This window comes from Buteo buteo, chromosome 2 (genome assembly GCF_964188355.1).
Source record: "Buteo buteo chromosome 2, bButBut1.hap1.1, whole genome shotgun sequence".
NCBI lineage: Eukaryota > Metazoa > Chordata > Aves > Accipitriformes > Accipitridae > Buteo > Buteo buteo.
The window spans coordinates 19,920,870-19,937,027 of record NC_134172.1 but is presented as its reverse complement, the minus strand read 5'-3'; the positions used below and the strand labels follow the sequence as shown (position 1 = coordinate 19,937,027).

General features: G+C 41.1%; 1 protein-coding gene across 16 annotated transcripts in view; it reads left to right on the top strand.

Moving 5' to 3' along the window:
• Positions 1-16,158, top strand: part of KIAA1217 (KIAA1217 ortholog) — a 245,569-nt gene that overhangs the window by 148,676 nt on the left and 80,735 nt on the right. For all 16 annotated transcript variants that reach the window (XR_012653117.1, XR_012653116.1, XM_075047573.1 and 13 more), the window contains one exon: positions 11,445-11,643. Coding sequence is in view for 14 of the 16 variants with exons in the window: in XM_075047573.1 (XP_074903674.1) it covers positions 11,445-11,643 (199 nt within the window). In the remaining 2 variants the exon portion in view is untranslated. The remainder of the gene's footprint in view (positions 1-11,444; positions 11,644-16,158) is intronic.

Here is a 16,158-nt window from a genome sequence, read left to right as displayed (position 1 = left end):
TCAACAGAAGCACTGCCACTAAAAAGCTGATAAGCAGTATATTTTAGATGCTGTGTCACACTGGAGCTGAATTTGACTCTATTGCAGCAGGCTGTATCAGCATGGATCCAATGGGTTCATTCCAGTGATACTGGGGTAGAAGGCGTGCAGTGTGCTAAATAAAACCATTAGCTATGCAAGTTTGTATCTGTCACTGCTGTTAAATGTTTTTTGAATGCAATCTTTATTATTTATTTGCAGTGCAGTAATACTAAACGACCTCAACTAAAAATGGGACCTCACTGTGTTGGGTAACATAGACAGTGAGAAAATACTCCTATTGCAGGACCTTGCAACATGAATAAACCAGAATGAAAAGTGGTGAAGATAAAGGGAGAGGTAGAGTAATTAGGGTCCAAAGTGATAAACTGAATAAAGCTGTGTCAGGGTGGCAGTGGCTTTCCTCTTTACCCCAAATCATGCCTGCACAGAAGGTACAGATGTCTTCATCCTGCTGTACCACCACTTCGTACTCTGATGTAGCAGCAGCAGTTTGGGCTTTCAGCATTTGGTGTCTGCTGGAAGAGGGATTTGGCAGCTGGAATAGCTTGTACAGGCCAAACTACCCTTCAGAGGAAAGGTAGAAGGCCAGATGGAGCTGTCCCATGAGTTGTATCTGGCACAGGAGCTATCACTTGGACAAATTTGATCTAATTTTCACGTTAGGTAAAATTTGTAAGTCTACCTCTAATACAGTAAGTCACAAAAACACCAGACCCTTCCATGTGCACGTGGGCATGCAAAGAAAAAAGTGTATTGTGATTCCATGCGTTGCAAGAAGTGCAAGATTTTGGCCAGAGAAGCATAGTACTAGCCTGTCCCTCAGCACAGCGTATTTAGGATTTGCTGCCAGTGCTGACAGCAAGTCCCTGAATGAGGACAGCTCTTGGATTTAGTCATTGCTGCCAATACTGCTTATATATTTAGGTAGTGATTCTAATGCATAGTTACTACGCTGGGCCTGAGTTCAGGTTTCTGTTCTCAAAGGGAAATACTGTCATCTCTGTGGTTTCATATAAGGCTGTCTCTTGTTTTTGTTCTCATTCTCTATCTCTCGTCTGCCTTTTTGCCTGTAGAGTAGCCCGATTTAAACAGGATAAGAGGATAATCACTGCATCAGAGGCTTGTTGATAGCCTGCTGATTAGGGTACTCTCTTGGGACAATTGGGGCAGTGGTCTGAGCAACTCTCAAGATGGGAGCCCTTCTGGAAAAATTTGTAACTACTCAGCTCTTTCATAAAAGACAGGCACTTGGTACCATTGCTTCTACCCAATTACCTTCTTTGATGAATAGACCATCTGTGGGTATGAGGGTAGAGCAGTGGATGTTGTTTATCTTTGCTTTAACAGGGCCTTTCACATGGCTCTCATAGCTTTCTTGTAGCCACAAGGGGAGATAGGGGTAGCCTTCAGAGAGAGTAGGGCTTAATACTTTAAAGTCTAACTGGCAGCTGGTTTTCAGTGGTCTTCCCCAGCAGTGAACTCTGGGCCTAGTACTTTTTAACATCAGCAACCTGGCTGCTGGGATGGAATGAACCATCAGCAGGGTCAAGTCTGACACCAAGTTTGGGAGAGCCTTTAATAAGCTGAAGGGACAGCCAGCCACTCACTGAGACCCCAGTGAGCCAGAGGAATGGGCTAGCAGGAATTTCACAAAGCTCCACAGAGGCAAGTGCCGTCTTTCAGCAGGGACAGAATAGCCCTGTGCGACAACATAGGCAGGGCTTGGGAGCAGCTTTGCAGAAGGGACTTAGGGTCTGACAACAAGGTGACTATGTGTTAGCAGAGTGTCCTTGCAGCAGTGAAAACTGCATAGCTAGCTATAGGAAAAAAATTTAGCCAGCAGGTCAAGGAGTGATTATTCCCCTCTTCTCAGCATTTGTGAAGTTGCCCATGGAGTATTATGTCCAGTTTTGGCTCCCCAGTGCAAAAGAGATAATGATAAACTGGAGTGCGCCCAGCAAATGGCCTCTTGGCATTCTTCTCCTTAACCATGCTATAACTAAGGTCACAGGTCCAAGATCCTGCTTAATGTAGGCCTTAATGACTTAACAAAAAGTCAAGCTGCTTGTTAGAGCCCATGTAGGTGGAGTTCTGGTGTGATGCTGTAACCAGCTGTGCTTTTACATGCTGATGGCTCAACCTCTAAACTTGCTACTGACAGTAGCGAGCTCTTTAGAAATGAAATAATGCCAGAAGTATTGAGAATTCCTAAGTAAATACAGAAAATGTGGTAGATGGAGCAAGACTACAAAGTTATGCATGGCTTACGTGTCTTTAATGCTCCATGGCTATGGAGTATTAAAATGGTCACATTCTGCCCTTGGAACGCATCACTTCTACATGGTTTAGTACTAAAAACAGGGTTTGTAAAAATAGTCACCAGTCAAGTAATGTGTGTTTGATACAGCTGATTTATATAGGAAGGAAATACAACTGGGTAAGATCGATCTCTCTCTGTGTTTATTCAAGAGGAAGAATACGTATTCCAAGAAATTTAATTGAGGTTCTCTTGTCTTTTTGCTATTGCCCCTTTAAAAGTTACTAACAAAAATGCCCCTGTGTAAAATACTTGCTTACAGTGTCCGTAAATGCTTAACATGTCTACGTAGTCTTTGGCAGACACATCCTCTGAAATTCTACTAGTCAGCGTGGTACCTTTGGCTGGGAGACAGCTGGCCGTGGCTTACTGGCTTCTTCAGAGGTCAGGGGCTCAGCTTCTGGTGGGCCAAAGCAGCACAGCTGCAAGACCCTGCGTAGGCATGTTCTGTGCCTGTTCCTGTGTAGTTCTCTGATTTTACTATGCTAAATTGGTGAATGTGAACTGGAGTAAATGCAGCATGGCAGAGACTTTGGGCCCTCTGAAAAATAGCTCTGGTACACATGAAATTTCTACTTCATCTTACTGAGTTGTTCAGTTGTCATTTTTTTATATTTTGTCATTAAGTATCATAGGATTTTTGTATTCATCCAAGTTTACTGGCATTGTTTTGTCAGTTAGGGATATGAAAAAGTCATCTTGCTGGTCAGTTGGGCTATTCTGGCAAGAGCAAGGCTATAGATGCGATTATTGTCCAAAAGTCATCCTGCCAGAACATTGTTTTCCACTGGGGAACTGGGTTAAACTGAAATGTTCCCTCAGACTCTCTAGATGATGGAAGTAACTGTCTACACATGATGGACTTGCTGACATAGGTATAAGGACAAAGTTGTCTTTTGGCGATAGGCTATTTCACAGATTTTATCTGCAGTCAGATAGGACAAATACCAGTTTTTCTTTAGGTAAAAAAAAGTTGTCCATTTTCTTTTTTTGGTTTTTGTTTTTTCTTCTTAGCCAGCTAAGTGTATCCGTTTGTAGAAAAGTGCTAGTATTTGAGTGACAGTTAAAGCTTTTTATTTCTCATAACACTTTGGTATAAATTTTATGTAACTACTGAATTTTCCATGTGTTTTTTCATTGCATAACAAATTTATGGCAGAATTACAGCAAGTCACTGTATACAACAGAAAAGGATGAAATAGCAGTAAGAATTACTACTGGACTAAATTAAACAGTTCCTGTTTTCACTGAAATTGTTATCAAACAACTTAATACCTTGAGCAAAACTCTTCAGGCTATTCTGGAAAAAAAAATATATAAAATAAGTAATTGTTTTTATTTCATTAAAAGATCTATGTTTTGATTCTCTTAGTACTTGAAGACAGGTAAGGATACTTACAGACATTTTCTGAATCTGGAGGACAGGGATTAGCTAATGGCAGCTAGTATGAGAGCTTCAGGCTGGAAATACAAGGATCATGGCAATGACAGACTAGTTGAAACTGTGTGTGGTAAAATAGGAGAGTCAAGTCTTGAGGGTGTGGAAAGTGAGAACTGCATATTGAGGAATTTCTTCCACACTGCAAGAGTTGTTACTGTAATAAACTTGTGTCTACATAACTTTTGCAGAATTTGGTGATAAGGACACCAACTATGTGTTATCTCTCTTTATCTGATAGCCAGGGGTGGGGAGGGGAGGGCAGGCGGAGCAGAGAACAATATGGGCCTATGCCACCTTTACAGTCTTATTTATTACAATTTTGTCAAATAAAAATCAAAAAAAAATTGGAGGTATCTTGGCATTTTGATTAAAAAAAAAAATAATTGTAAATTGGATTTTGAGGAAATGCTTGGCTGTTTCTACTGTGATACCCCCTGGATTGTCCTGAAGTGTCCCAACAAAAATAGCTGTCCTCAAGATTTTAGAAGTTATACTTAGTTTTTAAAACTGATGCAAGTCTCAACTAACGATTCGACATAAATATGAGGGGGAAACAAGGGAGCATTTTCTTACTTTTGCTTGGCATTACTGCTGACTTCAGCGTAAGGGAAAGTGCAGAGCCAGTGACTCAATGGACATGTGGTGGAAGATCAAGCTAAACCAGCATGCAAAGACAAAGATTGTCCATCATCTCAAAAAGATACTGTTAACTGGTGGTTAGGTAAAGAGTGAAACAAATGTAATGAAAACTTTACCAACCTCTGACTCAACATTTCGTTACTTAATTTACTTTACCAAACATAGCTCAGCTTGATTTCTGGCAGTTCTCGCTGCTTTTCCTCACCATGTACTCTATATTTCTTCACCTGAAGATACAGCTTTCTTTGCTAGTTTGTCTAATTTTCCATTCCTCTTATATCCTGTACTGATTCCTGATATACTTTTTTGATGTTATTATTCACCCAACAAGGTCTGAAGGCCTCCTGTGTGTATTTTCCCCATGTTTTAGTTATACCTAGCTTTGCACCTTTGATTTAAAGAAATTCCAGACCTCCCAATGCATCCAGGTTTTGATTGCTCTAGTCTAACCAGCTTTACTAATTACTTGAAATTTTCAAATTGGACATGAAATTTCCAGAGGATACATAGAGTGGCTAGGTCAGAAGAGAGTAGCAGTGCTTTGTTCATACCAGTGATTTCTGGTTCTGTGGGAAGGTTTCAATGCTCCAGCACCCAAGCATCCAACATCAGCCAAATACAGATACTGTCATCAGTTAATACTTCTCTTCAGACGGGAGCTCATGGATGTTGCCAAATGTCAGTAAGATTTTTCAGTCCAGACACTTGCAAGATGTCTTGCCTTTACAGAGAATGTCCTGTAGCTTCACAGGAAAGAAACTCATGAACTCCAATTTAAGCTTTGTCTGTATTTTATTTCATAACACTGAGGAGTTATTTAACTCTTCTGGCAGTTCTCACTGCTTTTCCTCACTGGAAGTTATTTAACTCCTCTGCCTCAGTTTTCTCTTCTTCATTATGAGAAGAGAATTATGAGAGGATTATGTGACTACCAGTATTTTGCCACTTAAAATCCATTTTGTGTGAGAATTAACTGATATTTGTAAAGGTCACAGAAGATGACTCAATCATGTTTGTTAACTTATTCTTGATTTATCAGGTATTTAACTTTTCTTTGCTGTTGTATGCGTCAAGTTTTTCTCTCTTAAATAACCCATTTGTAAGGGTAATTCCTGTTCTGTAAAGCAAGTGAGTTGTGATTAAGGCTCTTCTAAGCGTCTAAGCTGCCCAGCACTGAGATCACTGTTAGCAATGTAACCATGATAACATGGTGCTTAGTCAGGGTTAGGTCAGCACTGTGTATTAGATGGAGGTGCTGAGATGTGAGCTGGTGGTGTCATGCTGCCTGCATAACATTAGCTTTTGCCATAAGGAGTAAACCTTTACCAGTTGTAACTAAGGAGTTATGCTCTTACCAGTACACTGCTGAGCCATTTTGGCTGTGCATCTTCTTGCTCTAAAGCCAGCCTAGACCCCGACTTCAGGTATGGTTCACCCTTACACCGTGTGGGCACGTCCTCAGCTGTCAAGTGGGTTTTGCTGCCCAGCAGCGGTATCTGAGCTGAGCACCTTGCCGAGCATCTGGTGCGTCTGTGTGAGCTGCAGCCGCAGCATGGGCAGTTCTCAAAGCTGTGCTAGCTGGACTAAAGGCGCAGAATGGCTGCTCCAGGCTCCCTCTAAACCCAGCGCTGATGGATTCAGCTTGTGTGAGAGGCACTGCCTATATAAATCAGGTTAACAGTGCATCTTTCATTGCACTGTGTTGCTTTTCATGTAGACCATCCCTGAGAGAAATGATGAAATATTTTGCAAGTCCTTCTGTCACTGACTCTTGGTAAAGGGGGAGCAGAAAGTCTTTCGTTTTTGAAAGAGCTCTGTATGCAGGGAAGGGAAGGGTGGTCATGTGGTGTGTTTGCATGATCATCATCAGGTCTGGGTTTTATGCTTGTAAACTTTTCTTTGAACATGTCCTTTCACCTCTCGGGTGTTTAATTTCCCCTACTATAAAACATACCTTTCTGTTGACAGGAATGTTGTGAAGCAATTTGTAAAGAGGTTTAAGTTTCTGAGCCCTGGCTTACATGTAAATGTTTTCTCCTATGGCTTATGTTTAATGCCATGGCTTGTTGCCCATAGGGTGAAGAATGATCAGAAATTCCAGAGGTATTTCTGAAACTAAGTTATACCAGCATGATGAAGGGGAAAGCTTAACATCCCAGTTTGCCTTGTAGCTGTAGGAAAGCCCTGGGCTGGCAGCATCTAGAAGTGGTAGCCACAGTGTTGTCTGACTGGCACTTTCAAAACGGTTGCATGGTGTAGTTTCCTCGCTCACACTGATCTTCATACCTGTTTTCCTGGAGTTGCAGGGCATTTCACAGTCCTGTTTGTTTTATGTTTTATAAAACTTGGCACAATCTTCATGTTTCAGGTAAATCCATTGTAAAAGAGAAGCATAAGTGCAAGAGGGACTCCAGGGTACATGGAGACATTAACATCTGTTGTGTTTAACTTTCTTTCCAGCGGCTTTGCTGGCATATGTGCTGTGCCCTGACAAAAGTCATGCCTGAGTTATATTCTATTTCTTCTTCCTTTAATTCTCCATGGGATTAATTTTTTAGCTGAAGGTAAAACAAACCTCAGAGCTCCAGCAGCTTCCATGAAGTTGGGCTGGTCAGTATTGCTGATGTTCAGAGTTTCAGCTGGGCAATGTTTGGAAGAAAAATAATGTCAATGACCTAAAATAATGGATTTTGAGTCTCTTTATTCTGTCATGCTGAAACAGGATTTTTAGAAGTGAGCAGTTAGTTTTGTCAAATAGGAAATGCCCTAAAGCATTGCTATATCATGATACGGATCAGGCAACTCAAGATGAAAGGCAGTAGGGTTTTTTTAAGGGCTTCTGATTTAAGGGAGAGTAAGGAAAAAAGAATTTATTGTGCCTTTGAAAATGTCTTTTCCCTTTACAGTGAGATGGTGGCCAAAACATTTCTCTGAGTTGTATGTTAAAGCTTTTAAGGCATGATCTTTTTGGATAACATGCATATTTGCTTTGAAAATCCAAGACCCAAAGACAACTTTAATTTTGTTTTGGATCAATATTTTGTGGGAGTATTAGAAGACAGGCAGAGTCAAGAGAGTTCTGAAATTATTTAGACTTGTATATACGGAAGATTTTTCAACTTTACCATTTCTTTTGTGTTAATCGTTTCGGTAGCTCAATATTCAGCATGTTTTTAGTGGCCTGAAATGCAAAACAAGCATTTTCTGCATTCTGCACTAACTTTTAAAGTGGGCAGAAAAGAGATTCACGCACAACTGCAAAGCTAATACACAAAGTCTGTATTTTTAGCCAAAAAATCATTTTTTTGCCACTTAATCCAAGAAAGTTTCAAATGCCAAAATATAGAAGGTTCCTTATGTTCTTCCTAAGAACTGAAAGCTATCATCAAAACTGAATATGTTTTTGTACATCTTGGAACAGTGAAATAAATGCAATCATTAAAAGCATGTGTACTAAAATTCTAAAGAACGTTTAGCTGCATAGAATATTTGAATGAGCACTAAAAAGCCAATTTTACCTAGAAGAACATAAAGAAATAAATGGTGTCTCAAATTAAAATGAAAAATAAAAAAAAGGAAAAATAGTTTAATAACTGTCTAAATATTTGCATTAAAAATAAAATTTTTAGTAAAATTCTCCTCAATCTTTGAAAGAAAACCTAGTTACTTTTCAGTCTGAAACAAGTTTTCTAGCCAAAGGAAAATGGAAGTTTGTAGTAGGATTCATAAAGGGTCTGATTGCAATCTTAATGAAAGAAAAAGTATCAGCTCTTGATAATAGTAGGAAAATTATGTTAACAGCTCCATAAAAGCAGCCTAATATTAAGTAATGGTTAGGTAATGTTGAGCAGTCTGTTTAGTATTCAGAAAAGTTAACATCTTCCTTCCCTAAGTGCAAGCACAATTATCTCCCCACTGATTGTAGGAACATCTGACTGTGTATGTGTTCATTCCTCTGTAACTATTATGGACAACATAGGGACAAAAATGCTAAAGACTAAGGGGAAAGAGAGCTCATCATAGATTAAAATGCCTTCTCTTCTTTTCATTAAATGCCTTTGTATTCTAGAACCTTAGCTTTTCCCATTGCTTTTGCTCAGTGTTTGTATCTCAGCACCATAAACTGCCCATCCCATTGCTAATGACTTTCAAGTGAGAATCACTGAGTTACCATCTAAGTTTTGTGATTTGCTGAAATTTGATGATGACTGGAGGTAACTGCATTGAGGACTTTGTGTTACCAATCCTCCTGTTTGTGTTGGCCATGGGAGAATAACATACAGTGCATCTACACTGCAATTATTGTGGTGAATTCAGTTTGTGTAAAATACTCTGTCTAGGTTTACCCTACCTGTGTTGGTTATTGGTAGATGCAAAGGCATGGCAGCACAGAATCTGCTCAGGCCCCAAAGTCTGCCTGAAAATGTAATAAAGATTTCAGCAGTTAGTTCAGCTGTCCTTCTACCATTGTGTTACTAGCAACATCCAAACTGGGTGATGTAAAACTGCCTTAATTGTTTATCTACATGAGCTGCAGTGAATTCAAATGTAGATGTTTCTGTAATCACTAATTCTTGACCAGATCTGGTATTGTTTTCCTTTTCCAAATAGTTTCCAATGACTAGATAACTTTTGAGCCGCTTACAAAGCATTTAGCTGTAGCAGTACCTCTCAGACAGCTGGTGGAAATACAAACTTCAGTAGTAATTTTACTGTCTGTACATTTTTCCTCCTCCATCTCATTCTGGGCTGCTAAATGTCTGCAAAGTGGATGCACCAATATACCTCGGGGGCTCCTGAGCTGGAAGGCAGCTTGGCAGAAAAGGATCTGGGGATCCTGGTGGACACCAAGCTGAACGTGAGCCAGCAAGGTGCCCTTGTGGCAAAGAAGGCCAATGGTATCTTGGGCTGCATTAGACAAAGTATTGCCAGCAGGTCGCGGGAGGTGATCCTTCCCCTCTACTCAGCGCTGGTGAGGCCACACCTGGAGTGCTGTGTCCAGTTCTGGGCTCCTTGGTATAAGGGAGACATGGACATACTGGAGGGAGTCCAATGAAAGGCCACAAGGATGATTAACTCGGTTGGAGCATCTCTGCTACGAGGAAAGGCTGAGAGAGCTGGGACTGTTCATCCTAGGGAAGAGAAGGCTCAAGAGGAGGGATCTCAGCAATGTATAAAAAGTACCTGAAGGGAGGGTGCAAAGAAGACAGAGCCAGGCTCTTTTCAGTGATGCCCAGTGACAGGACCAGAGGCAATGGGCACCAACTGAAACATGTGAGGTTCCCTCTGAACATCAGGAAACACTTCTTCACTGTGAGAGTGACCAAGCACTGGCACAGGTTTCCCAGGGAGGTTGTGGAGTATCCCTCCTTGGAGATACTCAAAAGCTGTCTGGACACCATCCTGGGGAAGTGGCTGTAGTGTAGGTGTCCCTGCTTGAGTGGGGAGGTTGGACCAGACGACTTCCAGAGGTGCCTTCCAACTTCAACCATTCTGTGATTCTGTGATCTGCCATTTTATTGTGTTTTTACACCACTGCAGAAGCTATACCTGCTCCATCTCTTACAAATAGCAAGAGAGTAAAGGTGTTTCTTCCTGGCACAATGCAGTGTTGTACAGACACCTGAGATGGCTCAGAAAGAGCACAGTGTGCTTTTAGTGATCCATGCTCAGGCAGGACATCCATGCCTTGGGTATGGATTGGATACGTATGCTCAGCTGGGCTTACCAGTTCCCGTTTCCTCTGTAACCAAAGTAGTTCAGCTGAGCATTTGCCTCTGTATCTGCTCCCTAGTGCTGTGGATCCCAGGAAGTTTCTTAGTCTGGTTGCAGTCCTGTGCAGCCTTTTTCCTGCTGTGCAGGTCCGAATAAGCCTTCCCACATTGGAGATGCTTATGAGAAGACCTTTTGGTGGTCTTTAGGAGCCAGGCCCAGCATGGTCAGAGCTAATGAACCCCAGTCTGATTTCTGCTGTTGATTGAGATGGCTCTTCTCAGTGCTTCAGTCCTTGGAGGGCTTTGTAGCTTGGGATGGCACGGGACTGGGCTGTAGCAAAGCTAATAAGTCACACTTGTGCAGTACTGGCCAGTGGAGTTCACGCACCTGCTGATTATGGGGAAGTCAGCACAGCCCTGGCAGGGGCAACACAGGCATTGTGGAAAAGGTATTTAGTATCCTTTCACTGAGTCCCTGGTCTGTGTTATCCATGTTTTTTCCATTATTGAGCCTCTCAGAGCCTCCCATTCCCTGAAAGTAGAGAGTTAGCTATATCAGAATGGTGTTCTTCTTGTCCTGAGTGAATAAGAATGTCTGTATTTTGCAATTCAGCATCTAAGATTACTCATGTTTCTCTCTGAGTGCTAAAGATGGCTATTAACAGTGCTGTGAAACTGAAAGGATCCAAAATTGCTCCCGTTTTTTTGTGAGACCCCAGTTTTACTCCTGCTAGGTGTTTCACCTGGAGCTTTATACTATATAATGCCAGCAAATTGAATTGTGAATATAAAATTCCTAGTGCTAAAATGGAAATCTGTTTTTGGCAGGGTTTGTTGGGTAAGTATGAAGCTAAAATACAAAATTTATGTTTAAGAAAAACTGGGTGCTATAAATGGATAAACTGCTTCCTCAATTGCTTGAAAAAAAAAAGTACCTTGTGATTTACCAACACCTTCCACTGCAGAGCAGACTTGGTGTGTTTGGGATTTTCCATTAGCCTTCTTAAGGTAAACTTCTGATTTATCTAACTGAAGAACAGTAAAAGGCTTCTCAGCAAAGTGCAGCACTGGGACAAGCATATTTATCAAGGCACAACCATATCACTGTTCTATGCTCTGTTCCAATACTGTGTTGAAAAGGAAAATGTTGTATGTGCTTTACAAGTAAGGAATGTGAGCTGATTTTTCTCTTCTCATTATGGGCTTGGTCTGTGTTCCACATGGACTTTGAAGCCCAGATCATTACTGTGCACTTAAGAATATGTAACTTGCTATTATATTTTGCTTGTAGGTGTTTTATATCTTCAGTATGGAGATGAAACAAAGCAGTTGAGGATGCCGAATGAAATCACAAGCACAGACACAATTCGTGCCCTTTTTGTAAGTGCCTTCCCCCAGCAGCTGACAATGAAAATGCTGGAATCGCCCAGTGTGGCCATTTACATCAAGGATGAGAGCAGAAACATATACTATGAATTGTGTGATGTGAGGTAAGTAAACACAGAATTACAGCTGTTGTTTTTTTGTTTGGTTTTTTTTTGTTTGTTTTGGTTTTTTTGTAGTGCACTTACAGAATAAAAAGGAGTGGAGTTGATAAGTATCTGACAGATAGTGGCCTGACACATAAAGGCATGTTCAGTGGTATCTGAGTAATATGGGAGGTCTGGTCTGACACTGCCTGCAGCTGTAGGTGCAATATCTGTTGCACAAGCCATTGATAAATGGCATACCTTGTTCAAATATTCATATAATACATGCAAGTTCACATATTTAATATTTTATTGAATTTTAACTGAGACATAAATATTTAAAATACGCAACACAAAATAAACATTTACGGAAAAACTGTTTTTTTCTTTGCTGGTAGTGCAAAGCCTGATCCTTGTGAGCTTAAAGTTACCGATATGAATGTCACCAGTGTCCTCACAACAGTGCCAGTTCTGCATCATCTAACACTGCCAAAGGTCTGTGGCACTGGTGACCGCTGCTGCAGCAGCCCCACCACCTTCCTGGTTTATGTCAGGATGCAGCAACTAATGCAGTCATTTCCCTTCACTAATTCAGAACTTGGTCAATAAATGATCTGACTAACATCTGGGTGCACCGTTCCATCCTTTATTTCGAGGGAGTGCAGCTGCATAATAAATCATATTCCTTCAGTCCTGTTGTCTGTGCACTTTGAGCAGAAGGATCAGGTTCTCAAGGTCCCTAGAAAGTCCCAAATCACGCAGCAACAAAGCTCTCAGGCACACGTCAGACATGTTACACTCTGTAAAGCTCTGCATGGAAATATGGCAGGCCTTTGTGCCATCCTTTTCATAGGAAGTTACATGTTAAAAAGAATGGACAGAGGAGCATAACAAGATGAAGGAGAAAGCAGAAAAGGTGTTTCCTCTCTGCCAGTCTGCCATTAGTGCAGGGAAATGATGTGAAAGTAAGAGACGTGTACTGTCCACTGCTGCCTTGTTTCTTCTGGAGATCCTGTGGCTCAGGTGTTTCTCCATATCACATTGTAGTTAAAAGAGCAAGTTGGAGCTTTTCTAGCCTTGCCACTTCCAATTCCCCCATTCCTCTTCTTAGTTTTTGAACAGCACCGCAGTCCATTTTCTCACCTCTGTCTTGCTCTCCTCAGGCTGTCTATCCAGTGTCTTGTCATTAGCCAGCCTCATGGACTTCACTTTCTGGTTTGTTTTTTATTTAATCTTCCTGGCTTTACAGACTCCCACACCCCTGTTTGGCCACTGTAATGCCTATGTTAAGACCCATCTGATTTTTTGCATCATCATCATTCATCATGTATTCAAGTTTCTTATACATCAAACAGTCTATTCACAAGATCGGATCCACCGATTAATTCAAGATAGGGCTTACTATGTCTCTGTTGCCAGGTGCATTATTGCCAACCATCATCTGGCCTATTGGCTCCTTTTCTCTCACTTTATCCCTCCATCTTCCCTCAAGTTTCAGACTAACAGTTTATGACTTCATCTCCTCCCTGCTCCTGAGAATGTGGTTGTTGATTATCTTAATACCACGCCACCTTTTTTTCCCTTGCTCCCATTGCAGGCGTCGCTCTGCCAGCCTCAGGCCTGGCTCGGTCCCAACATCTGCTTCCTCTGTTCCTATGCCTGTATTGTAGAGCATTTCTAGAGGAAATCCCACAACCCAGCTGACTTCCTCCATAACAAAATTCCCTCCTTCAGTTCTGCCACCATTCTCACTAAGGAAACCTCAGCAATTCCAGCTTAATGGAGTCCAAAGCATGCACTACCAGCTGCATTTTCACCACCTTTGAATAATTTCCACAACAATTTCTCCATTTCTGTTCCTTACTCTTCACAAGGTCTTGCCAGTGTCATCCCTCAGAGAACAGATGAAATGAAGTATCATTTTTCTGTCCTTTGCTTGCTGTGTCTTCTTCAATTCTCTTCTTTCTTCCTTGTCTTAAATACAGGTGTTTCAGTCAACTCTTTAAGCTCACCACCTCCCTCAGAGGCTGTCTCACATTCCTCTGTGCCTTGCATCCCTTGCTTTGTCTTTTTATTAATTTATTGCTCTATTAAAGTGCCTACTCTTACATTGCAAACATGTTTCTGTGCCTCCCAACAAAACTGTCCCTGAACACAACATACATTTCCACTTCCCACCCCATCACCTTTTTCTCTTGTGCTGAGCAGTCACTACAACTGTTGACTGGAGTTTTACTCTTCTAATTCTGTCCTAGACCCATTTCCAACTTGTCTGGGGTTTTATTCTTCTAATTCCAACTTGTCTTTTGTTCCCTACTGTTCCATTGCAGCTGTCAAAGTCACCAAATGGCCAGCTTTTGTGAACTCCTTTTTTCTCTCGGATGTCTCATGTACTGACAATGTTTTCTTCTTGAAACTTTTATCTCCCTTTGTATCAATGGCTGGTCTTTCCTGATTTCTTCCTGTCTCTCTTCTCTCCTTTCAGGTACCACATGAGATGTCATCTTCTCAAACATTGATTTTCTGTTCTGTTTTTTCAGGGCTTTGTCCTCCGTCCTTTTCCTTGGCTTTACCTGTCTCCATCATCTTATCCCTGTGGATTAGTTGAATTATCAACTACCTGGTTGAATCTTCCATTTATTTTTCTGTCTCTCCGGTAGGATGGGATTCATCCGACCAAATGGAGATTTTTACTTCCACATTTTGAGCTGGTTGTGATTAATCCTATAACATTGTCTGATAAATTATACATGCTAGAGAACCTAGCTGTTGATGTCTTCCCTGTGAATGCCTGTAGTTGGATGACATGAATCCTACCTCTTCTGTCCAAACTAAAATCTTGATCTCCTCTTTTAATATAGTCTCATGGGCCGTTAGTTTCAGCCTAGCTTATGTTGTCCTTCATTAGGCTATCATATTCCTTCCCCTTGTCTGTCTTTTATTTTTTTAATCACGGGGGAAAAAGCACTATCTTTCTACTTAAGCCCATAACCTGGTCCTTTTCTTAAAGTGTTCAGGGCTCTCCATCCAGTGTAGTTTTCAGGTTTTTTTCTGCATAACGTCCCTATGATGCAGCCTTTCCTTTCCCACCACGTAGTGAAAAAACACTCAGCTAATTCATCAGCTCTTTAATAGCAACTGCTGTAATGGTCTTTTCTTGGCAGTTAACACAGGTAATCTGGTTCGCTCTTACCCATTCAAATGAAGCAACAAAGATCATTCTCCTAGTTTGACAAGCAGGCTGTTTCACATGCTTTTTTTTCATTTGTCCTCTGACTGTATCTTTTCCATCTCATTAAATATAAACTACTTGTCTTCATTATGAGGGCTCCTCCAAGCCCACTTCAACACTACTTTTCACTTCTTGTTCAGTACCAAGTGCCATCTGCTTCCACTTAGTGAATAATGGCAACTTTCATTCTACATGTCTTTAATTTTCAAACAAGTGCCTTCACGCTCGCTCTCGGGCAGTCCTCTAACATGCTTGGAAGGCGTCCTCTGCAGACATCCGCAAAGCCACTGTGTTGGTCTCCTTCCCGCTCTCTCTGTTGCGCTGCCTACTCCGAGCATGCCTGTGGTCCCAGGATCTGCTTATTGCTCCTCTGGCTTGAGAGACTATGGTGTTCTCATTTCTTTCTGTTCCCTTATCTTTCTGCAGCTATCCTGTTGTCTTTTGTGTCTTCTATTCATGTTGTAAGCTGGTGAAGAGGTTGTATTCCTGGGGTGTTTATACAGCACACACAGATCAATGAGGCCTTTGAACATGCCAAGGGCATCTGGGAGCTACAGTAGTGCAAATAATGGTAATAATAAAAGTACAGTAATATATACCTGTTATCAGTAATGTTTATCTTTGAATAGCAACATGAGGTGAGATAGAATTCACTTCAGAGATCAAATGCCGAGTATTTTGGTGCTTTGCCTTGCAGCAATGTTTTACTTTAAAGTGTCATGTTTCTACAAGAAATATTTACAGAGAACGCTTTTAAAGTTAGTTGAGGTACCATCTCATAGCCATCAGACAGAAAAGACAGCAGATAAAATTTATTTAAATGAATAATATACTGTTTCTTGAACTGAAGATGAGAGAGCTTGCTTTGTATCGAAAAGAACACATTTCCAAGTCTGAGGCAGAAAATGGTAACTGAGACTCCCAGTGCAAGTCTCAAAGCAAAAGGGTCATGTCTGCAAGATGGAAAACAGTTTATGTTACCATAAATAATTGAAGAACTTGAACTTGCCGCAAGGTAGCTATTTTCCTATGCAGTCTACAAGTAAACACTCATAAATACTAAACTTCTCATCAGCCAGTTCTTAAACAGAAGGCACTGATCTGTCTCTTAAGCTGTGGCGTGTCTTTAATAACTACTTGACATCTACAACAGCAGCACACGTTCTGACTAGCTACCCATTCAAAGCAATCACTGATTGTAATATGACATTGTAAGAAAGAAATTGGACCTGCCCAAGAATCCTTTCCTTCATTTTTAAATGATAATACCAGTGATTACGATCGGTTCACTAGACTTGTAGCTG